Below are 26422 nucleotides of genomic sequence, written 5' to 3'. Positions count from 1 at the left end.
CTCTATCTCCCGTGGTGCCCCGCGGCTGTGTCTGACGCGACCCGGGGCCAGAGAAGGGTGGGGGCGTGGCCTGCGCAGGGCCCCACCCCGCTCTCCTCTGGCTGGCCGGACGCGGCGGTGGCAGTAGGGGCGGCGGCGGCGGCGGCGGTGGTGGCGGGGGGGGAGGGGCCGGGCGGGGGGCTGGCGGCAGCGGCGGATGGACTCGCGGGTATCGGAGCTGTTCGGCGGCTGCTGCCGGCCCGGAGGAGGCCCGGCCGTGGGCGGAACCCTTAAGGCAAGGGGGGCCGGCGGCAGCAGCGGCTGCGGGGGCCCGAAGGGGAAAAAGAAGAACGGAAGGAACAGAGGAGGCAAAGCCAACAACCCTCCGTACCTGCCCCCCGAGGTGAGCTCCATAAGAAGTGGCGGGTGAGAGGAAACCACTCTTTCCGGTCCCGGTACTCCAGGGAGGCGGGACAGAGGGAATTGATACCCCCTTCCGGTGTCAGAACACGGAGGGGAGAGGAGAACCCTTCCTTCCGGTCCTAAGACCCCAGGGAGTACCTTCCCTCTGGTCAGACAGACCCCAGCGAGGAAGAGTGGGGAGGGAGGATCCCTCCCATTCTGGTCCAGTAACCTCAGGAAGAGTAGTGGGGAAAGATGATCCCACTTTTATCCCCTTGGAAAGAGCGGAGTAGAATACCCGCGCTTCATCCTTGTGTAGGGAGGGAGATTCAATCCTGGGATGAGGAGAGAGTTTTCTAAACTTGTTCCACAGGGGAGTACTGGGGAAAAGAGCAATATGTTCCGTCTGTATCGTTGAGTACACAGTATAAAAACAGACAACAGTCAGGCTTAGGTCTTCCCGCCCTTTGTCCTATGAGGAAATAGGGACAGCTTCCACATTCTTGCTCCATCTATCCCTAAAGCAGAGAGTAACTGCTATTTCGTCCCTCTTAGGAAAGGAGGACTGAGGGGAAGAGCTGAGCCAGTGGTTATCAAATTTTAGCATGTATCAGAATCCCCTGGATTGCTACCTCACCCCTGGAGTTTCTGATTCAGTAGGTCAGAGGTGGGCCTGATACTCTGCATTTCTTACAAGTTCCCAGGCAGTGCTAATGCTACCTGGTCCTGGGACCACACTTTGAGAACTATTGGCCTAGACCGTCATCCTTCTACCACTATTCTGCAGCCACCCATCCTAATTTTTCATTTTTAGCAAGATGATAAAAAGGAAGGTCTTTGCTAATGGGAAAAGATCTCCCTTATATTCCATGAAGCAGAGATTATGGGTGAAGACCTGTGAGAGGCTGGAAGTCAGAAGGCGTTGGAGAGATGGAATGATGACAGGAAGGAAAAAAGAAAAAGAAATGGCCAGGGAGGAGCAGTGCCAAAATGCAGGACAGGCAGAACAAGCAAATCTCTTACCCCGTTGCTCCCTAGAGGGGAAGGGTCAGGCAACAGGTTGCTTCTCTGGTGGGTCCCCTGATAGAGGGAAGAGGTAGAGGAAATTATGTGGATGGATCCGGGATTTCATCATCTGAGGCATGTGAGTCTGGTTGGTGGAGTCTGTCCCCTTTATTGCATTTTCTGAGTTTCTTCTCTTCATCTCAGCCCCAGCTTTGGAGCCCTGCCCCTCATTTTACCTGGGCTCCTCTCTCATCAGGCTTATAGTGACCAGTACTGAGCTCACCCTTTGGCCCTGACCCAGAACCTCTTGCAGCCTCTTACTCTTGAGGACATCAGCGGGGAGGGGTGGGCAGGAAGGAAATGGTGTCTTCCAGACCAGTAGCAAAGAAGGGCCTCAGCAGCCTGAACACGGAGGAGATCTAAACCCCTGGGGACAAAACTTTGAGGCCCCAGGGGAAAGGAGGGGGTGAACTTGTGTCTAGGAAGAATGTACCACCATTGATCAAAGAAAGGAGGGGCTAAGGGTTCAGTTTCTGGCTTAGATGGGTGACTCACAGTATTCCTAGAGGCCTTTCCTTCAGAGAGGTCCACTGGGGCTGAGTAGAGGGTTTGTCTGCCAATGACCTTTGGCAGGCACCTGTCTAAGCAGGTGCCACTGAGCTTCCTGCTCTCTCAAGTTAGCTGCCTGGGCCCCAGCAAGAATCAAAGGGAAGCAGAAGTTGGGTCAGGACAACGTGTGGTAACTGTTCTCTGTTTCTTTTCAGGCTGAAGATGGAAACATCGAATATAAAGTGAGTCTTACGCTCGGGGGTTTGGCGGGGGGGGGGGGGCGTGATTTTTCTGAGATCCTTTCAATTTCATTATCTATAGCAGTTTAGGAATATGATTCAGGGTAAGGGCCCTGCACCTCATTCTGATGGAGGGGGACTGACTGTTAGAAGAGGCCAGGGATGGGGTGCGGGGGGCGGTTAAGGAGGAAGGGAAGGTCTTGGTCCTTGGAGCAGGACAGGTGGGAAGCACGTGGGTTTAGGAGGAGTATCTCTGACCTTATTTTCTTGCGATACCTCGCCTGTCCTAAGCTGAAGCTGGTGAATCCATCCCAGTACCGCTTTGAGCACCTGGTGACACAGATGAAGTGGCGGCTCCAGGAGGGCCGCGGTGAGGCTGTCTACCAGATTGGGGTAGAGGACAATGGGCTGCTGGTGGGGCTGGCTGAGGAGGAGATGCGGGCATCCCTCAAGACCCTACACCGGATGGCAGAGAAGTATGCTTCCCGAATATTCTCCCTCGGTTCTCCTCACCCGCCTCTGGAGAAGACCTGTGAATACCCAGTTATCTTGGGCCCGAGGGGCCAAGGAGGGACTTTCCCTCTGCTGCCTACTCTTGACAAAAGGCTAAAGTAGGGAAGGCTAGTGTTCTGGGCTCCTCCATGTTGGACCTAGGCTTTTTTGCTCCTTGATTTAAGATTTGTTTGTTTCAAAGGATGTAGGATAGATTGAAGGGTGATAAGAAGTGAAGTAGGGTGTTTGGGAGGTGTGGGAAGGCCATTTGGTCCAGAGGGCGGAAGGTGGGGGGCAGGAGAATAAAGTTGAGGTGTGGCAGTATGGCTTTGTGATGACAGGGTCGGGGCAGACATCACTGTTCTCCGGGAGCGAGAAGTGGATTATGACAGCGACATGCCCCGGAAGATTACCGAGGTGCTGGTACGAAAGGTCCCTGACAACCAACAGGTGAGCACACACCCTTCCCTATCTCTCACGCCCACGCTCCCAGGAGGGCCTCTGGTGGCAGGTTGTTCACTGGCCCGGGAACCTGGGGGTGTCCAGGTCGTTATTTGGTCCCCAGGGAGTGTCACTGCCCTTAACTCAACCATCCATGGAGCGATGTAAGGGATTGGAGCCCTTACCTCTGGCAATTCATCCACAGTTCCTAGACCTCCGTGTGGCCGTCCTGGGCAATGTGGACTCAGGGAAGTCGACTCTGCTTGGAGTCCTGACCCAGGGAGAGCTGGACAATGGGCGGGGCCGGGCTCGACTCAACCTTTTCCGCCACCTGCATGAGATTCAGTCTGGCCGAACCTCCAGCATCAGCTTCGAGATCCTGGGCTTTAACAGCAAGGGAGAGGTGCATGAAATCAGCGGGACCCAGTGGGGCCAGACTCTGAGGATGGGATGGTAGTGGTGAAGGACAGAGTCCGAGGGCAGAGTGTGGAGACTTGTCGGAGTAGTGTAGAAGACGACCCTGAGGGCATTGAACAAGCTCTGTCTCCTTAGAAAACAAATGGGGAAATCAGCTGAATCAAATCAGATATGGGGCTCAGGGTTAAGAGGCAGGGTCACCCAGCGACCGGTTTAGGTCCTGGCAACTCTTAAAGGGTTGGGGAGGCTGGCAGGGGGCACTGAGAGCCCTGGGCTCTGGGCCAGGTGGTGAATTACAGTGACTCACGGACGGCAGAAGAGATCTGTGAAAGCAGCTCCAAGATGATCACCTTCATCGACCTGGCAGGCCACCACAAGTACCTACACACCACCATCTTTGGCCTCACCTCATACTGCCCTGACTGCGCCCTGCTCCTCGTCAGTGCTAACACTGGGATTGGTACGAGGCATCGGGGCAGGGACGGGGCTGGAGGGGGGTGCTGACTCTCCTACCCTGGGCCTCCTCAAATCTGGGAGCCAGACAAACTCTCCTGTTCCCTCTGCTCCCTCCCATGTTCTCACCCTTTTCTCCTACTGCCCGCCTTCCTTCTCTGAGGCAGCTGGCACCACAAGGGAACATCTGGGGCTAGCCCTGGCCCTGAAAGTGCCCTTCTTCATCGTGGTCAGCAAGGTGGACCTATGTGCCAAGACCACAGTGGAGAGGACGGTACGACAGCTAGAGCGGGTCCTCAAGCAGCCTGGCTGCCACAAGGTCCCCATGCTGGTCACCTCCGAGGATGATGCTGTCACGGCTGCCCAACAGTTTGCCCAGTCACCCAAGTAAGCCTTTCTCACCCCAGAGCCCTGATCCACAGGGAAGGCTGCCATGGGGCCCCAGGGTGTGGTGTCCCACCCCAGGTCCAGACCAGTTCTGGCTCAGTTCTGTGGTTTTTCTGGTTGGCATTGTGGGAGGGAGTCTGTGGTAGCCAGCCTGGAGCTTTGCTAGTGCCTGGAACCCAGGAGACAAAATGCTATGCCAGGCATTCGCTGTCTCCCTTGGTCCCTGAGATAAGCCTCATGATCCACACTCCTTGGCTGGCTCACAGACAGAGGACTCAGCTCCTGAAAAGGTGAGCAGATAGGAGAGAGGTACCCCTGCCCCACAAGCTCACTTTTGCACGCATGGAGCTCTAGCCTCTGCTTCCTGTTAGAAGTTTCCTTATCTGTCCATTCGCTGCCTTCCTTTACAGTGTCACTCCTATCTTCACACTGTCCAGCGTGTCTGGAGAGAGTCTGGACCTGCTCAAAGTCTTTCTGAATATCTTGCCACCACTTACCAACAGCAAGGAGCAGGAGGAACTCATGCAGCAGCTGACAGAGTTTCAGGTAATTGGCCACCTGAACAGGCAGTGAGCTGAGGAACTGGGGGGGGGGGGGGCACTGTTTCTTTTTATTTTTGAGAAAGCATGCATGTGAGGAGGGGAGGGGCAGAGGGAGTGGGGGAGGACAGAGGATCTGAAGCAGGCTCTGTGCTGACAGCAGAGACCCTGATGTGGGGCTTGAACTCATGAACAGTGAAATCATGACCCAAGCGGAGGTCAGACGCTCAACTGACTGAGCCACCCAGGCGCCCCTGGGAGGGACTATTTCTGACTGAGCCCTGAGCCTGTTTTGAGATTTTGGGCTTGGCTGGCCATTGATAGCATTTTCTTTGGCTTCAGGTGGATGAAATCTACACAGTACCAGAGGTGGGGACTGTTGTTGGAGGAACACTTTCCAGGTGAATTGCTTTGATTTGCTTGCTGCCTACCCCATTCAGCCCTCGCATACCCATATGCTGGGTCATGGCCTTAAGGACCCTGGAATTGAACAGAGCCCTTCAAACTATGTGCTTGTTTCTGGATTGGGCTGTCACAATGAGAAGAGCTAGAAAAAGCTAGTCTGTTGGTTCACGAGGGAACAAGCAGTATTGCTGCTCACTGGGCATCTCCCGGCCCCTGAGGGAGAAATGTGGGTCTTGAGCCCCAGATGTATTCAACTGACTTCATTTGCATGTAGGAAAATAAAAGATCCCTTAAGACTCTTTTCAAAGCAGAGAGTGAAACCCAAGGGAATAATTTGCTCTTTCAGGGACCAGGTACTCAGTGTCAAAGCAGCAGGTATCTCTCTAGCCATCACTACTGGCCTTTCCAGGTATTAGCCTTCAGAGTCTGAACCTTGAACTGGGCCTCTCCCCTGCCTACATGCCAGAGTTTAGGGTCTTTCCCCCCCACCTGAGGGAGTCAGCCTTAGAAGGGAAAGAATGTTCTGGGTGACTCTCACAGAGAAGCAGGTTGGTGGGGGGGGGGGCCTAGGCTGATGCTGTGCCACCTGCCCTCTGGGCTACAGTGGGATTTGCCGTGAGGGAGACCAGCTGGTAGTGGGCCCCACGGACGATGGCTGCTTCCTGGAGCTGAGAGTATGCAGCATCCAACGCAACCGCTCTGCCTGTCGTGTGCTGCGAGCTGGTCAGGCTGCTACGTTGGCCCTCGGGGACTTTGACCGTGCACTTCTTCGCAAGGTGAGGTGGGAGGATGGGTTGCAGAGGGAACACAGAGAAGTGCCTGGGACACTGGCTGCTTGAATGAGAAGCACCTAAGATGCTTCAGAGAAACTCAAAGGAAACACAGTCTCTAACCCAAGAAGCTGGTTCCACAGACTGTTTGAAAAAGGCTTAGAATACCCAGGATACTTAAATATGGATCGTTGTCGTGCAACCTGAATATCCAGGACCTTACAAATACTAAACATTAGCAGAAGGATTAGAGGACGTGGGAGGGATAAGGAAGGGTTTTAAGTGGAGAGGTTTGTTTTTTTTTTTTATTAAATTTTTTTTTTTCAACGTTTATTTATTTTTGGGACAGAGAGAGACAGAGCATGAACGGGGGAGGGGCAGAGAGAGAGGGAGACACAGAATCGGAAACAGGCTCCAGGCTCTGAGCCATCAGCCCAGAGCCTGACGCGGGGCTCGAACTCACAGACCGCGAGATCGTGACGTGGCTGAAGTCGGACGCTTAACCGACTGCGCCACCCAGGCGCCCCTTAAGTGGAGAGTTTTGAATATTGTCTGTTGAGGTCTTTGTGTTTGAAGTCCTAGAGGAAGAGGAAATTCAGGAGCTGGAAAGGGTGTGAGGGTGGTGGGGGAGGGAGAGACTAATGCAAGGTCTGCCCTTGGTCTGGGGGCTGTGCCTCCCCAGGGCATGGTGATGGTGAGCCCCGAGATGAATCCCACCATCTGCTCAGTGTTCGAGGCAGAGATAGTTCTACTGTTCCATGCCACCACGTTCCGGCGAGGCTTCCAGGTGACAGTACATGTGGGCAACGTACGTCAGACAGCAGTGGTGGAAAAGATCCATGCCAAGGTGAGAGGGACCCAGCCATGCTGTTTTTCCAGGGGAAAGTCATAATTCTTCTGCCTCCAGAAAGGAAGGAGACCTGGCCCCAGACTCCTAGAGAATTCCCTGATCCCGTAAAGGGGACAAAGCCCCACTCTGGGTGGGTAGAAGCCTGATAGGCCCCTGAGGGTGGAGAGCCAAGGCTGGTAGAGAATGGGATGGGAGGTACTGCCCAGGACCCGTGACGGCATATCTGCTGCAGGACAAGCTGCGGACAGGGGAGAAGGCAGTGGTACGTTTCCGCTTCCTGAAACACCCAGAGTACCTGAAGGTGGGCGCCAAGCTGCTGTTCCGGGAGGGTGTCACCAAGGGCATCGGCCATGTCACTGATGTGCAAGCCATTGCAGCAGGAGAGGCCCAGGCCAACATGGGCTTCTGAACTCCTCCAGGCAGGCACAGCTCTACTGCCGTCCCCACAATATATAAGGTGACTTTTGGCCATGCTGCCCCCGCTGTTGGTGGCTCTGTGTGTTAATAGGCTAGGGAGAGACCGGTGCCCTCTGCCCCTTGCTCCCTGCCACCTTTCTGGAGAGGTGCCAAGCTTGTTGTGGCCAGGGATGGGCAGTCCTGAGGTTCTCAAGAAGACAGGAGAATTCAGGGCAGTGCTCAGCAGCTTTGTGTCCACCTGGTTGGCTCATCAACCCTGGGAACTCCACGGCCTGTCTACCGGAGGGAGCTGACCACCACCACCTTGGCCCCACTGTCTGGACTGGGCATGATCTGCTGGTGTGGTCCCTGCACTTCAGGAATTGTCACAACAACTGGGGTGGTCCTCAAAAGCACTCCTTTTTGTATACCTCTTCTCAAGGCCATGTAAGTTGCCCATCTCTACTTGACTGTGGACAAAAGACAGCTGCTCCCGGGTCTGAAGCTGGCCCAGCTGGCCCAGAGTCTGAAGAAATGGCACAGGGGCAGTGCTCCCACCTTGTGCTGAGACATGAGGTCTTGGCCCAGAGTCTGAAGAAATGGCACAGGGGCAGTGCTCCCACCTTGTGCTGAGACATGAGGTCTGTTCCTCAGCTTTGTCTCCCTTCCCTTCACTCAAGGGCCATTCTCCATTTTTCTGCTCATAGGCCCCACAGGTGCTATTTGTTGTGCTGGCCCAGGAGTGGGGCTGCCGAGCTGAGGCTTGGCATACCGAAGGTCAGCTGCATGTCAATCAGTCTCGTCCCTTCCTCTGCAGTGATTTGTTGGTTTTAATGCTGGATCAAACAGTGTTTTACTTTCCCAGACTAGTGACTGGGGACCTGACCCACAGCTCCCCATCCTGCCATCCTTTACCCCCTCCACCCTTCCTGCTCCCATGTTAAATCCTCCCTCTGTTGCAGGGAGCCTGGGGGAAAGGGAAAGATGTTGCCATATTTCCTACACTTTAGGGCATGGACTCCTTCCTTTCCCTTTGTTAATGTCCTGGGTTCCCCGGACTCAGGGATTTGTTGGTTCAGGTTTCTCTGCATATACATATATATATAAATATAAATATAAATATAAATATATACATACATATATATATTTAAATACACACATATATATTGTACAGAATAAAAATGTTTTATTGAATACACTGTGCTTATGCTTAAGATATGGGCTCAGCTTCCAGGGCTAGATTCCTCTTCAGGATTAGAGACAAGTGAAACCCTAGCACCACTGAGCCCTGGATGGAGAAAAGAGCCCATCTGGTATCATTTACCATTCTCCCTTTCCTGTCCCTCCCAGCGATCATCGTTCCAGTATTGTGACCTGGGTATTCTGGCTTATTTGCATTGCTCTTGAGCAAGCAGAATAGAAAGTGAAACCGCTGCCTTTTCAGCTGAGACAGGTAACCAGCCCGCACTTGAGGAGTTGGCCACTTGCTATGGTCACAGTGATGAGGAGCCCACTTCTGTGCCATGTCAGAGATGTGGAGATTAGCATATGAGCTACTTAATGAAGAGTGAAATTTAAGAGTCACGTTAATCTGGCTCTCACGCTCTCCCTAGCAATGCAGAAAAGCTCGAAGTGAGGTTTACATAGCCTAAATTGGCTTCTTGGAACCACCTGGCCACACCTTAGTCGTTTCTTCGTGTTTCTGTGTTCAGAGTACCTGATGGTCATGTTTTATGGGACTGCGTTTTGAGCAGTGATCCTTGCAAAAGAAATTTAATGATAAATGTGGCCCAATGTCCAGCGAGGCATTCTGTCTCCAGGGTATTAAAGTAAAAGCTTCCTTAACTATTCAAGCTCTGCTGCTTTTAAAAATACCACTGGCTTGACTGGCTACTATAAGTAGCCTGTGGTTGAAGAACTTCCTCCTGTGTCAGGGACTAAGAGCGGTTCGTTTCCGTCTGTACAGTTGCTGATAAACGGCTATGAGAAAAGCTTGTGTTCAGCAAAAAAGGTACTATAGCTTTCAACCAACACTGACCTTTGCGTGTCCGTCTGCTCGTACCTCCATGGGCTTATTGCCACTATGCTGGGGCAGGGTTGGCATTTCCAAGAAAATAGGTGTGCTGCTTGTATTGTTGTTACTGGTTACTCACTACTCCCGCCCATCTTGGCCTCTTATAAGTCCAGTGAAACTAAAGTTTCTACTCATAATTTCTCTTTCCAATCAAGCAAAGTGTTAAAAATTTGTTTCACTTGATCTGTACAGTACCCAAAGGAGAGTATTGCTTCTTTAGGCTTTAAAAAACAAAACAAAACAAACTTTTCACTGGATTAAGAAAGGAAATTTTAGAAAATGATCTCAGTATTTAATGAGATATCTTCAGGAACCACTGAGCTATACCTTGCTACATCAATGGAATGTTTAGGAGGATAAAAAGATGTGTAAGGCAGACCCTCACCCCCATCAGCTGTATGTACATTTTTACTGTTCCAGTTCTGGTAATCATCTAAAATTGCTTACTTCATATGTTTCATCCAATGAATATCAAGTACCTATTATGTGCAAGAATTCTTGCCTTCAGGAAACTATAAATCTAGCAGGGAAAGGGCCATGGTACACAGCATTCAACTACCTCAAAAGAAGATAGTTTTGAAGAGAGTTTCCTGCTAGACTCAGGGTTTTCAAATGCTCCCCACTTTCTTCAAACTAAATACAGACCCCTAATTTATAAACAAGCTTTAAAAGCAGTTGGTTTTTGTGTACATATGAGAGATGGGATGTGTACACCATTCTTCCTACCCACTTCCCCCAACACACCACCTAATTCAGCTCATCTTCGGTTGGGTTCTCTGTGTGACTCAAGGTTTCCTAGATCAAAAAAGCTGACTTCCCACATATAAGAACAGAGATTAAGAATACAGTACTGTAAGGGCACCTGGGTGGCTCAGTTGGCTGAGCGTCTGACTCTTGATTTCGACTCAGGTCATGATACCAGGGTCGTGGGATTGAGTCCTGAGACAGGCTCCGTGCTGAGCATAAAGCCTGCTTAAGATACTCTCTCTCCCTCTATCCCCCCACCTCTACCCTGCTCGCGCACTCTCTAAAACCAAGAAAAAGAAAAGAAAATGGAATTATCAGCATGGACAAGTGCAGAAAGCTACGATAAGCCCTAAGCTAAATATTCAAACATCAAAAGGAAAGAGATGAACATGCCAGTGACCCTGAAAGCCAAGTACTACCTCACATTTGTACTTTAGGGTTTAAGGAAATGTCATGGCCCTCTACAAACCTGGCTTGCCATTGGCATCTTCTAGATCAGTAGTCCTCAAACACCCTGGAGAATCTTTAATATACAGATTCTGGGTCAGTACGGGTGAAGGTGAGGCTGAGACAATTTCTTAGAAGTTCCCTGATAATGCTGATGCTCCTGCTCCTCAAAATCACACTCAGACCAGCAAGATAATTTTTTTTTTAAGATTTTAGTTTTAAGTAATCTCTACACCCAGCATGGGCTCGAACTCACAACCCTGAGATCAGGAGTCACCATCTGAGCCATCTAGGTGCCCTAACCAGCAAGATCCCAGAGAGGATCTAGTTCTGATCATGACTTACCCGATCTAAACAGAGTTCCTGAACTAGTCCACGAACACTCTCATTCTACATTAGACCAAACACAAGAGATAGAAGGACCAGTGGCTAAAATTGTGGTCATAATGGGGTTTACTTGTATGAAATTCAGTATTTATTGAGTGGCTTCTGTGTATAGAGCCCTGCCCTAAACTAGTTACCACTTTAGGGTGTCAGGCCTTTACCTCACGTTCTCAAACTTCACATTTGGTCAAAGCGTTATCTAAACTGCCCCTGTCGCAGAGCTTGAGGAAAAATCTTTTGAAAACGTTTTTTCTCCATTACTTTTCTGTTCCAATCTTTAAGCTACAGACTTTAAGTACCTTGTCTTTGATTTCCAATAATCAGTAAGGTATATCAGTTTTACAGATGAAAAAGAAAGTGCCTCTCGTGGGCTTCAAGGCCCACACATTTTTACCGACACTGCGTCCCTAAACTTTAATGATTAAAAACTCCGAGCAGTTGTATCTCTGCAAGATAAGTCCGTTTTTACATCTCTGTCAGCAATGGAATTAGAATCCATGCCCGTGAAGAGATGGGGGTCTTAACTCAGCATCTAACTGGATTATTTTTCTTGTACAAAAGTTACAGGTTTCCTTGAGAAGTAAACACATTTCCATCTCCTAGTTTACAGGTAAAATATTAAAACCCTGCAGCAAGCCTGAGGGCAGCACTAGTGTGTTAACGGCTTGAAAAATGATTCCAATGTCTGCATGCCCTCGGGCCTAGGGCGTTTATTACTGGAGGCTGAAGGGCTCTTGGGATTTCTTTTGCCCTGAGGAGAACTGGCAGGAACCTGTGAGTTTGAGGAGCGGGACTGCATAAAGGATTTCTGTAACTCCAATGCAAAATGATAGTCCGTATGTTCAGGCATTTCCCATACAGGCACCAGAGAGCCACACTTCTCACAGGGCACTTGGTCCTCAGCTGCCACAGGACTTGGGGTAGTAGTTGACTTCTGAGCCACCTCCGGAGCAGACGTGGAAGTTACGGAAGCAAGACTGCTTGGGCTATTCTGGGCCAAATCCATCCCTGCAGGAGTTGTTTTAGAGGATCCCACCTTCAATACTGCTTGACAGATGGGGGTGCAATCTGGATACTCTGTTGGAAAAGAGTTTGTTAACTTTTTAGGGCTGGACTGGGGATTTTGTGGAGGGAAGACAACTGAAGGATTATTAAGCTGTTTCTGCTTTAGAAGTAGACTCTTCTGCTGAAAGAAGGGCTCGGTTCCTGTAGCATGACTGGTTTGGAAAGGTAACAAGGGCTTGGATGGTGAATTGCTCATGGGGGCCTGGGGAGTGGCAGTAAGAGATGACACTGAAGCTTCTTTGACTTTTTGCTTTTCTGCAGCTTTTTGGAAGAATGATTCCAGAGAAGTGGCTGCTTTCTTAGTGGCTGTCCCTGCCAGGCCACATTCCTGGGTCTTAGCTTCTGAACTGGTAGCTGGCACCTTTGGCAGAGAACTTGGGTCACTGCTCAAGAAGGTGGTGATGTCTGTGCAAGATGAAGGGGCAGAGGCAGAGAATTTGGTAGCACAGAGGAAAAGCATTGTGAGGGGAGGAGACCTGTATAGAAAGTAAAGGAACAAGATTAGCACCAGGTCACAGATTCAGTTTGTAAATGACTGGGATTATGGTTCTAGGATTTATGGTTCTTAAATATTAGGGTATCAGATTAATACTGATTCAGTAGACCTGGGATAGGCACTCTTCACAAGTTCCTGGGTGATGCAGATATTGCTGGCCTACGACCACATCTTGAGAACTGCTGATTTGGTGAACATCTAACCAGGTCAGACATAGAAACTGGATCCTCTGACTGCTAGGTATTCATAAGGTATGTCATAACATATGTAAAAACAGCTATAATCCTGGGTTGAGGCAAGAAGTTTTATTCAGGGCAATAAAAAAGCTTTAGAGTATTCAGACTGGAAAGTCCCTTAAAAAAATCCTCTTAGCCATTCCATTCTGTTTTTAAAGAGGACACCATCTAACCCTAATTTTGACAGACTTTCAACTCCAATTTCTAGAGCATGAAATCCCACAACTGGGATTACCTATTTTAGTCTCAGAAACATTTCAAGAAATTCCTGTAACAAAGTTACTCATTTTGTTTACTCAAATACATTTTCACATGAGTTGAATTTCAGAAGATAAAGTGTGCTTTTATAAACAGATTAATCCCTCGACAAGGTAAGGAGTAAGTGCTGTTTTAAAATTATTATAACAATATATCACTATCCTCTGGTTTCATGCTCTGGACAGTCTTACAATCAGATCATTTTGATGCTTCCCTGTCAATAGGTTTCACACTCCTGGTAAGTGTTAGAGTCTGTTAATTTATAAGGTTTCATATGAACATAGTATCATAATTTATCATTTGGTTCAGTGAAACTGTTCAATATTTGAAAATAAACATATATATAAGGAAGTATAAGTTAAATAAATTATTCCAAATAAAGAACAAAGGACTCCAGCTTTAGAGACCCCATCGTATTGTAGGTCTGCACAAACAACAGTAGTATCCACATGTTTAGATAAGCAATAACTTAGGTGTTCAATGAAACCTTTTTTTTTCTTTTCTTTCCTTTATTATTTTTTACAATCTCTAGTATAGATCTATAAGTAAACAACCAATTTATGTTTCCCACAAAATTATATTTCCGTTGTGAATTAGGAATACTTTTCTCAATGTAATAGGCTATGTTAAATAAATAAATAGAGGATCCCAATACTGAAAATCATTAATATCTGAACAATAAATGAACATGTTCCAATCATATATTTGGTTATTTTTCATGACCAAATGAAGTGAAATGTAATACGACATTTGGTTTTATACCAGCGGAGCTTGTAACTGAGTTGGGATGTTAGATTGAGATTATCAATGAACATAGGTCGCTTGCATTGTCAAGGAAGATGCTTTTAAGATAGAACAATTAAGTGCTGAAATTCCCAAGTTCAAGATCCTTGAAACTTGAGTTTCTATACTCCCACATGCCATTGCTTGTTCCTCCTGACTGCAGCAAAGGGGGGGATAGTACTGGATTATTCTGCCTCTGGAACCCACCCCTGAACTGAAATGCACCAAAGGCAGGCAAAGAAGCTGTAGGCAAGCTGCCTTGTTTCTGGTGTGCTGTTTTCTTCCATTCCTCTCTGTGATAGGTCCCACTAGCCAGAGTCATCAAGAACCTACCCCAGCTGGAAAGCTATATACCCACTAATTTTAGAGAAAGACAGGGTACAAGTGTCTTCTGAGAAGACAAGCTGGAATTAAACTCACCAGCAAGTTTGGATTCCTGAAGTGTTACAGTTCCTGATGACAGCAAATGCGTCACGGCTCATCTTGTGAGCATCGTAGTGGGTAAGGGCACAGCAGCGGCGTAGGCTGCTGAGACGTCTGTCTCCTTGTACACGAATGCTCACAGCCAACTGTGTGGCCACCCTGTCATTCTGTGGGTATAAAAGGATTGAGACCAGAAAGTTACTGTGAGCATCTGGGTTCTATATATTGAATTGTTTGAGAGGAAATTAAAAGAACCAGGGTGACGAAATGGTTTGGAAATAGTCATGTTTAATTTTTTTTTAATATTTTATGCTTGTTTCTTAGTGCAAGAAGTAATTGGAGCAGACAGAATTGAAGGATGAAATATTAGCATATCTAGGATATTTTGACAGGTGATGGGAACAGGACAGAATAAATGAAAATGGAAACTCTTTCCCTGAATGTTTTTTTGTGCTGTCTATGCAGGAAGATTATAACAAATACTTATTCTATTTTGTGACTGAGGGAAAGATTCATTTAAGTAATTGTCTGAGAGGAAGATCCAAGCTAGGATGTCAAGATTGAGTAGTAGGTCTATTATTTAATCTGCTGGTGATGCTCTTATACTTAAGCACAGAAGTTTCCATTAGCACCTCCTCCTTATACCCTGTCTATAGAAGATACAGTGTAGTGAGCTTGCCTCTAGAAAGCAAGATCATTGACCCAATTTTCAGTGAAGTCTAGACATCCAAATGAACACTATTGATGCAAGGCAAACTAAGAAATAAAGGTCAAGGGGCAGAAATATAAGAAGGCGAAAAGTCTACATAGGGATCCTCCAGAATCAGGAGATGGTGGTGAGAAGAAATACCCCTAAGGCAAACAAGCCAACAGCAGCAAATATTTTGTTGGGTAAAAATGTATTTTGTATTTTTGTACGTTTTATAAATACAGTTCATAAGAATTTATCTTCAGAGAATAGAAATAGGCAATTGACTAAAACCATGTATCAACTACACCAAAGAGACATAGGAGAGAACAAAATAAAGTTCAGGCCCTCATGGGTCTTGTCTTGTAATAGGAACTGCAGAAAATAAAACAAGTAGGCATGTAATAGAAATAAGAAATTTCTATTTTCTTTTTTTTTTTAAGTTTATTTATTTTGAGAGAGAGACAGACTGAGTACAAGCGGGAGAGGGGCAGAGACAGAGGGGGAGAGAGCAAGAATCCCAAGCAGCCTTTGCACCATCAGCACAGAGCCCACCGTGGGGCTTGAACTCACGAACTGTTGAGATTGTGACCTGAGCCGAAACCAAGAGTTGGATGCTGAGCCACCCAACGCCCCTGTATTTCTATGAGAAAAAGCAGAGTAAGGAAGAGAGTGATTAAAGCTGCTGATGTGATGGGGTAGTTGGGAAGGTCTCTTGAAGAAGGTGACTTGAATAAAGCAAGAGAGGAAATTTTAAGAATATATGAGGAAAGATTCTCCAGGCTGCAGGAATGGCAAGAACAAAACTGCTAACGTGGGAGTTTGGTGTGTTAAATAAAAGGGAAGGCTGCCAGTGGGGTAGAGGCTACAGCAGAGAAGGAAGGGGGACAGGACAGGAGATAAGGCCAGAGAAGTAGCCAGGGACGAAATCATTTTGGTCATGACAAAATAAAAATACAAAATTAAGTCTACACAAGACTTAAGTATGAAGGGAAGCCACTAGAATACTTTAAACAGTGAAGTGACAAGGACCTTCTATGTCCAGAATTACTTTTGACATAAAATCCTTTTAAGGTTAAAGAGAGAGAGATTTTCAGGGGTCCCCACTGTGTTGCATGAAGGCTTATAAAGAGAAATGAGAACGGAGCGACACCTAGTGGGCAAAGGCAAATTGGCCCATAACACAACTGGGATTGCCCACCCAAGAACAAACATTTCACCACCACAAGGGGCAAACGGGTAGTTTGGGATGATTTCTGACAGTATACAGTTGACCTGTAGGACCCCTAGATGCTGAAACATGAGAGAAGACATCGAACAATACCATCAGGAAAGTGAAAAAACCCACAGAATGGGAGAAAATATTTGCAAAACAAATATCTGACAAGGGACTTACATAGAGTATAATATATATAGAGAGAGAATATATATATAATATATACATAGATAGAGAATTTTTAAAACTCAATAATGAAGAGACAACCACTTCAAAAATGGGCAAAGGATGGGGCGCCTGGGTGGCTCAGTCGGTTAAGCGGCCGACTTCGGCTCAGGTCATGATGAGCCCCGCATCGGGCTCTGTGCTGACAGCTCAGAGCCTGGAGCCTGTTTCAGATTCTGTGTCTCCCTCTCTCTGACCCTCCCCCGTTCATGCTTTGTCTCTCTTTGTCTCAAAAATAAAAACAAACGTTAAAAAAAATTTTTTTTAAAGAAAATGGACAAAGGATCTTGATAAATTTCTCCAAAGAAGATAAGAAAATGGCCAATAAGCACCTGAAAACCACAGTGAGATACCACTTCACACCCACTAGTATGGCTAAAATAAAAAGACAGTAACAAAGATAGTAAAATTAATTTTACACTGCTAGGAGTGTAAGTCTGATAGCTCCTCAAAATGCTAAACATAGTTACCATGTGAACCAGCAATTCTAATCCTAGGCATTTACCCAAGAGAAATGAAACATGTCTACCCAAAAATCTATACATGCATGTTTACAGCAACATTGTTCGTAACAGCCAAGAAGTAGGAACAACTCAAATTTTCACTCACTGATGAATGGATAAACAAAATATATCCATATAATAGAATATTGTTCATTCATAAAAGGGAAAAAGATACTGATACATGTTACAGTATGAGTGAACCTTGAAAATATGTTAACCAAAAGATTTCAAGCAAGTCAAAAGGCCACATACTGCATTCTTCCACTTATATAAAATGTCCCGAAGAAGTGTATGAAGATAAAGCACAACAGCAGTTTCCTAGGGCTAAGTAACTGCTAATGGGTATAGATCTCTTTTCTGGGTGATGACATGTTCTCAAATTGATTGTGGAATAGCTGAACAACTCTGGAAAGTCCTAAAACCACTGAGCTGTGTACTGTAAATGGGTGAATTTTATGGTATGTAAAATATCAATAAAGCTATTTGATTTAAAGGAGAGGATAGGGGCGCCTGGGTGGCGCAGTCGGTTAAGCGTCCGACTTCAGCCAGGTCACGATCTCGCGGTCCGCGAGTTCGAGCCCCGCGTCAGGCTCTGGGCTGATGGCTCAGAGCCTGGAGCCTGTTTCCGATTCTGTGTCTCCCTCTCTCTCTGCCCCTCCCCCGTTCATGCTCTGTCTCTCTCTGTCCTAAAAATAAATAAACGTTGAAAAAAAATTAAAAAAAAAATAAAGGAGAGGATAAAGAAACTAATCAGATGTCAAGTCTTTGACTTCATGCGCTGTCTCTAAAACTGCCAGCACTACTTTGTCACATGGACTGCAAGTTCCAATAATTTACAGTCTAATCCCTGAGTGTCTTATTTAATGGCTTTGTACTCTGATGAAGATCCACTGTATATTCAGGATTGTAGGAGGGGTTAAATAAGGAATATACAAAAGAGTAGAGGCAAATGGCAACGAGGGAGATGGGATACTCAGATCTTATGCTGAATTTTATGAAAGAAAAAAGATTTTTTTTATTTTTTTTTTTATTTTTGAGAGAGAGAGACAGAGCAGGAGCAGGGCAGAGAGAGAGAGAGAGAGAGAGAGAGAGAGAGAGAGAGACACAGAATCTGAAGCAGGCTCCAGGCTCTGAGCTGTCAGCACAGAGCCTGATGCAGGGCTCAAACTCACAAACTGTGAGATCATGACCTGAGCTGAAGGCGGACGCTCACCCAACTGAGCCACACAGGAGCCCCAAAAGATTTCCTAAAACTTCCTAGTCTGGTATCTTTTTGTATCTTTGTTTCTACTCCTTAAGATACACAACAACCGGTATTTAAATCCCCAAACTCGGGGCGCCTGGGTGGCGCAGTCGGTTAAGCGTCCGACTTCAGCCAGGTCACGATCTCGCGGTCCGGGAGTTCGAGCCCCACGTCAGGCTCTGGGCTGATGGCTTGGAGCCTGGAGCCTGCTTCTGATTCTGTGTCTCCCTCTCTCTCTGCCCCTCCCCCGTTCATGCTCTGTCTCTCTCTGTCCCAAAAATAACTAAAAAACATTGAAAAAATAAATAAATAAATAAATAAATAAATAAATCCCCAAACTCACCCCAAGAATAAAGAAAGAAAGTCTTACATCATTTCGGTCCTTGGTTAGTCTCTCCTCTAGTTCCTGGGCTAATTGCAAAAGCCACCACTGTACCTAAAAAAGTGTTGAGACTTTAATCTTTCATTTAAAAATTCTAGGTTTATTATAGTACGAGATGGAGGATTTGTTCAATTCTCCCACAAATGTAAGTGTGCAATAATGTCTCCCTTATAACCAAGAGATCACAGATCATAGAAATCTTCAGTACTCTGACCTGCCTTAGCTCAAGATTCTCATTTTCTTTTCCTGCTGGAATGCCATCAGGTGAACTTCAGGCATGTTCCAGCTCTGAGAAAAAAAATAACACACAAGCTTGAGGCATAATATCCTAGGCCTTCCAAGTTATCATCTACCAAAAAAATGAGTAATTCCATTTCAAATTTCAGTCAGTTTCATCTTATTTCTTTTTGGATAGAAAAAATAAATCATGGAAAAAATAATAAGTTTAGTCCATTTTCAACACAAAAAAAGAACTTCATACTTTACAACAGAATGGCCCCGTCTAACTTACTAAACGTTCTGCAGTTACCCAAACCTACCCACTAACCCCCTCAAAAGAGGCAATGTTCTCTCAAGAGAACAAGAATGCTTGCCTACCTGTTCCCGAGTAGCCAGAGCTGTCTTTCCTGGGAAGTTCTTGCTGCAGCCAATGGTTTTAGGTATTTTTCTTGGTCTAACTGGATCATGTTCAATCCCACGACACATGGCATATAGCCAAGATCTAATAAAAGCAGGAAAAAAAAGTTTAAGGTGAAAGCAAATGACAATTCTTGTTAAAATAAAATGCCTACATTGCACTACCTTTTTGTCTCCTTCATAGAAATGGGAAAATTTGTCCAGAATTAAGTATACTTCACCTCTGACAGAATCCCTGCCCTTCCCAATGAATGCTAGTGGAATATATTGCCAAGGAGAGGGATACTGGTTGTGCTTTTTAAAGCCAACTCATCATTTGTATTTTTGGAAAAGTGCTGAGCAAGCCACTGATTCATATCCCCAAGTTTTTTGGTATAAGTCTAAATACAAAGATTTTAAGGGAGGGGTGCCTGGGTGGCTCAGGTGGTTAAGTGTCTGACTTCCGCTTAGGCCGTGATCTTCCAGTTCATGGGTTTGAGCCCCACATTGGGCTTGCTGCTGTCAGTGCAGAGCCTGCCTTGGATCCTCTGTCTCCTTCTCTCTCTGCCTCTCCTCCCACACCTCAAGATAAACATTAAAAAAAAGGTTTTAAAGGAATTATCAGCATTTCAGCACACGGAAATGCTCTAAATATCCAAGCCTATCAACCTACTTAGGGAAATGAAAAACTACTCTAGAATGACAGGCCACAGTGACCTAACATTTCAAAGCAAAAGAACCAAAGAAATTATCTCGAGGAACAAATGTTAAAGATAAGTCTAAATTTTACTGGATGCTTTTGTCTGTGTTTGACTTTAGCATCTCCATACAGGTCATGATTGAAAAACATTAGGAATCACTTACCCATTCTTCTCCCCAAAATGACTCTGGAGCTGGGATTCAGTGAACTGGGTCAGTTCACCCATGTATTCCACCCCCAGGATTTCAATGACAGAGGCCCCTAGCTTTCCTCCAAGATTACGGCTAACAAGACAAAGAATTTATAGGTCACATCATAAACATCTGGTTATCAGCAGACATAAGAAATTTTGCTTCTGTAAGTAGCTCTCCACAGGGTTCAGGGACAATGAGAGCACGTACTGCTCCTGTAAACTATTAATTTCCTAGTATAAGACTAGATGATTCAAATTCTCTGGGAGTTAGGACCTGGGAAGATTAACAATAGCATAAACAAAAGGTTAAAGTCATTGATTAGTTATCAAAGTCAACTGTATAAACATTTTTCAATTTTACAGGATCTACTATCCCATTTAGGGATTAAAATTCCAACCCCAAGACAAATCTTTTTCATGACTAAAACCTTTTATATTTAAGAATATAATAAAAATTCTTAAGCTTTGCCTGTAAAGCTTCCTATAATATGTCTTCAACCTATCTTTTCAGTCCTATTTCTATCACTTATCTTCTCCAACATGGTCCAGTTAACCTGGTTTATGTCCCAGCTCACCACAAATACCTTATACTTTCCCCCTTTTCTGTTCAAAACATTATCAAAATCAGAATTGCTCTTCAATTATCATCTGGCAAAATCTCATGCAGTTTTCATAAATGTTTCTCAGATTTCTCTTCTCTGAACTCTGATGACTACCTGTATAACTCATTTAGCAAATACTCATGTACAGTCTTAATAGCACTTTCACTGTTCCTTTGAACTGTCTTGTCCCTTCATCTTGTCCCTTCAACAATAGTGTAAGCCCTTATCAAGGACACACAATTGGTATGCACAGCCTAGTTATTCATTTATTTGGATTTTTCTCTCATACCTACTTTGGGAGCAGTTTGGTAGCCCTGAACACCTCGGGATGATATTAGAAGAAAAAAAAGAAGTAAAATTCCTATTGGTTTTGTTATTTAGTAACAGACTTGAACAAAAAGGCTAGAAGGAAATTAAAGACACAGCTAAAAATCAGTTCATTTTTTAAAATTCAGGATTAAGTAACTTCCATAGATAATCCAGAATTGAAGCCTCATTAGGAAAAAAGTCTGTGTTCTTCAAAATTTCCTGTGTTCTCTCTCTTCTACCTTCCTGGTTACCTACATTTTCTTGCTCCAATCTCTCATAAGGGACAGAAGAAACCAGAGTGCTTTCACAAGTATATGAGTGACACTGAAGGTACTCCGTGAATACTTACATTTTGTAGATAGGCATTTGACTGAAGAGCTGTGGGACTGACCCATGTGAGACCAGGGTCTGGCGGTTGGGCTTGTTAAGTCCACAGGCCAGTTTTGCCAGGACCTGGAGCATGGAAAGCATTAAAACTTCGTAACTGTCAACCTCACCCACACAGAGAGCTGGTGAATATTAACATACACATAAAAACACAGGCACAGCTTAAGGGCTGTTACTAATGGTTTCCACATTAAAAACAAAAACAAAACCAGAAACTCAAGACATCTCTAAACCTTGGTGTCCCACAACATCCTCAGTGGAAACTATGACCCACTATCATCATCCTCATTGTTCTTTCCACATCTATTCTCGGTTTCCCTTTGGTCGTTTTTTTTTTCCATTCCCATCAATTCCTTAAGGTTCTCCCACTTCAAGAGGGGAAAAAGCCCAGAGAAGCTGCAGAGGACACTTACATAAGGTGCATTTCTAGGCATGTGCATATGAAAATGCTGAAACAAACCTGTTTTACCCTACCACATTGATCTACATTTCTTTAAAAAAAAATTTTTTTTAATGTTTATTTATTTTTGAGAGAGAGAGAGACAGAGAGAGACAGAGACAGAGCACAAGTGGGCGAGGGGCAGAGGGAGAGGGAGACAGAGAATCCGAAGCAGGCTCCAGGTTCCAAGCTGTAGCACAGAGCCAGATGCAGGACTCAAACCCACAAACCATGAGATCATGACCTGAGCCGAAGTCGGACGCTTAACCGACTGAGCCACCCATGTGTCCCTGATTTACATTTCTTGATTAATGGTTAATCCATTTTGAGTGCTAGATTTAACACAGATTACCATAATTCAAGTATCTGTGATAGAGATCTCAAAATCATCCTCCAATAGCAAACATCTTCTACTAGAAACAAGACTTCAAAATGGGGGGGGGGGTGGGGGGGAACAACAAAACAAACCCAAACCTTAAGTCCTTGAGAACTCTTTTGAAAGAATAAGGTGCTTCAGTGGTATCAGTTCACAAATTATAATTGGTAGGAAAAGTATAATATCATCCTTTAAATTCACTGGAGAGATTCTCTAGAATTTCTACTAGGCAACATTTAGTCTTGTTCAAATTACTACAATGGGACCTTTGTTTCCCCTCCCTTCACTCAACCAGAAGAAACCTCTAAAACTCTGTGGGATAGTTTGGCAACTTTCCTCTTCTTGGAGGAAGGGGGAAAAGGTAGTAACCAGGGATAATCAGCCACTGCCCAATTATTGAGCCTCGTCAGAAGGGGACAAAGATTCCAGACCCTCACAGCACTTTAAAAAGAAAACCAGTTATTCTGCCCCTATATTATTGACAATTGTCTATTCTCTAAGTCAAAATAGGGGTCCAAACTAATAAAATTTTACTATTCCATCTCTCTTATTGTTCTCATTAGAAAGGAGGAAATCGGCAAAAGCAGAAAATACTCCGGCAATTCCACAAAGGAAATGAGATAATTCAGGGATATTCAGCAAGTGAAAAGAAATAGGTTCACATATAAAATGCAAAGACTAACCTCCTCCTTTCCACAGATAGTTCAGTCATTAAGGAAATCTTTTGGATACAACTGTATGAGCATTTTCTGCAAACTTTTCAGCCTGCTTCTTAGGAAAGCGCATGTTTAATGACATTTCCCTTGTTAAGGAATTACGAACGCATTTATTTGGTCCTCAAAATGAATTTTATTTTATTTATTTATTAAAAAAAATTTTTTTTCAACGTTTATTTTATTTTTGGGACAGAGAGAGACAGAGCATGAACGGGGGAGGGGCAGAGAGAGAGGGAGACACAGAATCGGAAACAGGCTCCAGGCTCCCAGCCATCAGCCCAGAGCCTGACGTGGGGCTCGAACTCACGGACCACGAGATCGTGACCTGGCTGAAGTCGGACGCTCAACCGACTGCGCCACCCAGGCGCCCCCAAAATGAATTTTAAATAGAAGCCCATTTCAAAATGTACACGTAACGATTTAAATGTCCCAGTCATATCCATCCTTGCTGTATTTAACTGCAGATATCTATGTTTCGCCTTGAAACCTATAATTAGCCTTCACCTTGTTGTGTGAAATTCCAGCTGAACACTGAAAGCCCGTCTCCCTCTCTATGGCTGCTCTCATTTCCTCCACAATCACTGCTCCAACAGTGAGCTGCAGGTCCGGAGAGGTGGTGTTACCAGTCTGAAGAGAATCAAGCCATTGAAGTAAGCCTTGTTTTCGCATCTCCTCTGAAAAATTGAAAGGTTGTATTTAGACATTTTTTTTTTAGAGTCAGGACTTTAGTTGTGTTATCTAATAGAAAAATGCTTCAATTTCAGGGTACTTTACGAATGTACATTTTCACACACACACACAAAAATGGCAGTCATTTACAAGATTTCTCAGTACTTAAGAGATCAATTTCTCCTTCCTATCAATTCCAGCAGCCTTAGCTTCAGCATAGGCTGAACCTTATAGTTCTAATATGCAACACATAGTGTATATTCATATTGTCTTTCACGATCATTGATTTGAAAGTACATCTGTTTTCTCTCTCTGGTTTTCTGGAATTTTCTTCCTCCAACTTTCCCTTGCACACTGCCAAGAATCCTGTTACTTAATTAGAAAATATTCAGAATTAACTCACACTTTAAAATAAATGTATTTATATATTTTTGGAGACTGGTTCTCCTGATGAGTAGCTAAAATCCAATCAGAAACACTAGTCTTATTCTTCTGATAAGCTATTGAAATTAGATATAGCTTTGGACTCAGGGCCTTGAAAATATCTTACTATCCAATTTTGAACTAGTCAGTTTTGAGAAAAGCCTAAAAAATGATTATATATAGCAAGGGAGGTAGGTATATAGAAAATGCAGACATGCTGGTTTATTTATTTACTTATTTAAAAAACTGTTTTAAATGTTTATCATTTTTTGAGAGACAGAGCATGAGTGGGGGAGGGGCAGAGAGAGAGGGAGACACAGAATCCAAAGCAGGCTCCAGGCTCCGTGCTGTCATCAGCACAGAGCCCCACATGGGGCTCAAACCCACACACCGCGAGATCATGACCTTAACCAAAGTTGGATACTTAACCGAGTCACCCAGGCACTCCTAAATATTTCATTTTTTTTTTTAAGTTTATTTTGAGAGTGAGTGGGGGAGGGGCAGAGAGAGAGAGAGAGAGAGAGAGAGAGAGAGAGAATCCAAGCAGGCTCTGTGCTGTCAGCACAGAGCCTGACACAGGGCTCCATCCCACAAACGATGAGATCATGACCTAAGCCAAAACCAAGAGTTGGACCCTTAACCAAAAGAGCCACCAGGGTGCCCTAGGAATGCTGGTTTAAAGAGACAGTAATGAGGGGTGCCTGGGTGGCTCAGTCATTTAAGCATTCGACTTCGACTCAAATCATGGTCTCATGGTTCATGAGTTGAGGCCCCACACTTCAGATCCTCTGTCTCTCTCTCTCTTTTCCCCTCCCCCATTTGCACTCTTTCTCTCTTAAAAATAAATAAAATATTATAAAAAGTAGAGCGTAATGAGGTATGAACAAGGCAAGAAAATACACTCAAATAACTATGGGGAGGTATAGTGAAGGTTCATGTATATAGAGGAGGAAGATGAGCACATAGAAGGAAGTATTTTCCAACTCTTGATAACTGCTGCTTCTCTCCTTTGCAGGCTTGTCTTCTTCCTCTAACACCCTGGTAGATACTGAGCAACATTCTCCTCCTCCTCCTCTCTGTATATATACTGTTTTCTTTTGGTGAACTGCTACAGGCTTATGTTTCAATTTGCTTATGCTGAGTACATGCAAATCCTAATTTCTATCCCCAAACTCCTAAACTCTAATTCTTATCTCCACCCCCCTACAGAATAACTCTTCTTGAACTTTTCATTATAGTTTCAAACTATAGTTCACTAAATTTTCTAAAAATAACTAAAATCAACATTTATTATATCTTCCTTCTCAAAGATTCCCTTTCCCAAACAACTCCCTTTTTTAAATAACCATATTTTTTATTTTGTTAATGTTTATTTATTTTGGAGAGAGACAGAGAGTGTGTAGGAGAGGGACAGAGAGAGAGGAAGACACAGGATCCGAAGCAGGCTCCAGGCTCTGAGCTGCCAGCACAGAGCCTGACGTGGGGCTCGAACTCACGAACCGCAAGATCATGACCCAAGCTGAAGTTGGATGCTTAACTGACTGAGCCACCCAGGCACCCCAACAACTCCCTATTTCTATTAAAGGTTTGAAGGTTAAATAATATTGGCTTCCTTTTGCTTTCATTCCCCATTTAGTCAACGAAACCCACTTTAAAACATTTCGCATATCCACCCACCCTATTTTATTCAGGTTTTCTTCATTCTTTCCCAGACCACCTTAACTCCTAAACCACCCTCTCCCTAAATGCATTTTACACAATACCCATGAATGAAATGTTCTCAAATACCAGTGTTATCCATCTTATCCCCTGTTCAAAACTGTTAGCTCTCTCATACCTACAGAATAAAGCACCAACTCTAAAAACTGGCATTGAAGACCATCTGGCCTTTTCAATTCATCTTCCACTAATCCCAAATTTATTATATCCTTACAATTTCCTGAATATCCAATGTTTATTCTATTTCCATGTTCTCACTTCTTAACTCTGTTCTCCCCTTTGCTTAAATAAATCTTATCTATACTTGAGGGCTTATTCAAGTCTCATGTATCATGTGGTCTTCTCCAGCTATTCTAGCTAACTTTGGGGGGCCTCACTAACGTCCTTTAGAACTTTTAAAAAATGCTTATTTATTTTTGAGACGGGGGAGGGGCAGAGAGGGGGGAGACAGAGAATCCGAATCTTTGCGCTGTCAGCACAAAGCCCGATGGGGGCTTGAACCCATGAACCATGAGATCATGGCCTGGACCAAAGTCAGATACTCAACCAACTGTACCACCAAGGCACCCCTAAAGTGTTTTAGCTCTTATCTGTAACACATATAGCATAATTGTTAAAAGAATACTTTGCAGTCAGGCAGTGTTCAAATACTGGCTTTTGAACTTACTATGGGACGTTGAGCAAGTTCTATAATTTTCTAAGATCCAGTTTTGTTGTCTATGATACGAACATAGTACTGTACCTCATAGGATTGTGAGGTTTTATATACATATATATGTA

At 44.9% G+C, this 26422-nt stretch overlaps 2 protein-coding genes across 4 annotated transcripts in view; one reads left to right on the top strand and one right to left on the bottom strand.

The window, feature by feature from the left end:
* Positions 1-164: 164 nt before the first annotated feature.
* GTPBP2 (GTP binding protein 2) lies at positions 165-25308 on the top strand. 3 transcript variants are annotated; one of them, XM_040473621.1, is made up of 12 exons: positions 165-382; positions 2151-2177; positions 2466-2650; positions 3008-3116; positions 3313-3510; positions 3810-3984; positions 4145-4364; positions 4775-4910; positions 5246-5304; positions 5913-6084; positions 6761-6925; positions 24939-25308. In XM_040473621.1, exons 1-12 carry the CDS (start codon positions 197-199, stop codon positions 24966-24968), a joined length of 1662 nt encoding a protein of 553 aa, XP_040329555.1. In that variant the 5' UTR covers positions 165-196; the 3' UTR covers positions 24969-25308. The 3 variants fall into 3 exon arrangements, with proteins under 3 accessions (XP_040329555.1, XP_040329554.1, XP_040329557.1); XM_040473620.1 differs by lacking the exon at positions 24939-25308 and adding an exon at positions 7161-9172; XM_040473623.1 differs by lacking the exons at positions 3313-3510; positions 24939-25308 and adding an exon at positions 7161-9172.
* POLH (DNA polymerase eta) overlaps positions 8494-26422 on the bottom strand; it is a 45891-nt gene continuing 27962 nt past the window's right edge. The window contains exons 5-11 of the mRNA XM_040473619.1: positions 23336-23505; positions 21263-21366; positions 19974-20093; positions 19092-19215; positions 18483-18548; positions 14235-14404; positions 8494-12517 (exon numbers count right to left, since the gene is read on the bottom strand). Of these exons, the coding sequence (XP_040329553.1) occupies positions 11626-12517; positions 14235-14404; positions 18483-18548; positions 19092-19215; positions 19974-20093; positions 21263-21366; positions 23336-23505 (1646 nt within the window). The 3' untranslated portion in view covers positions 8494-11625. The remainder of the gene's footprint in view (positions 12518-14234; positions 14405-18482; positions 18549-19091; positions 19216-19973; positions 20094-21262; positions 21367-23335; positions 23506-26422) is intronic.

This window comes from Herpailurus yagouaroundi, unplaced genomic scaffold (assembly GCF_014898765.1).
Source record: "Herpailurus yagouaroundi ecotype Mexico unplaced genomic scaffold, PumYag 139, whole genome shotgun sequence".
NCBI lineage: Eukaryota > Metazoa > Chordata > Mammalia > Carnivora > Felidae > Herpailurus > Herpailurus yagouaroundi.
The sequence above is the reverse complement of the archived record's forward strand: the minus strand, read 5'-3'. Positions and strand labels throughout refer to the sequence as shown.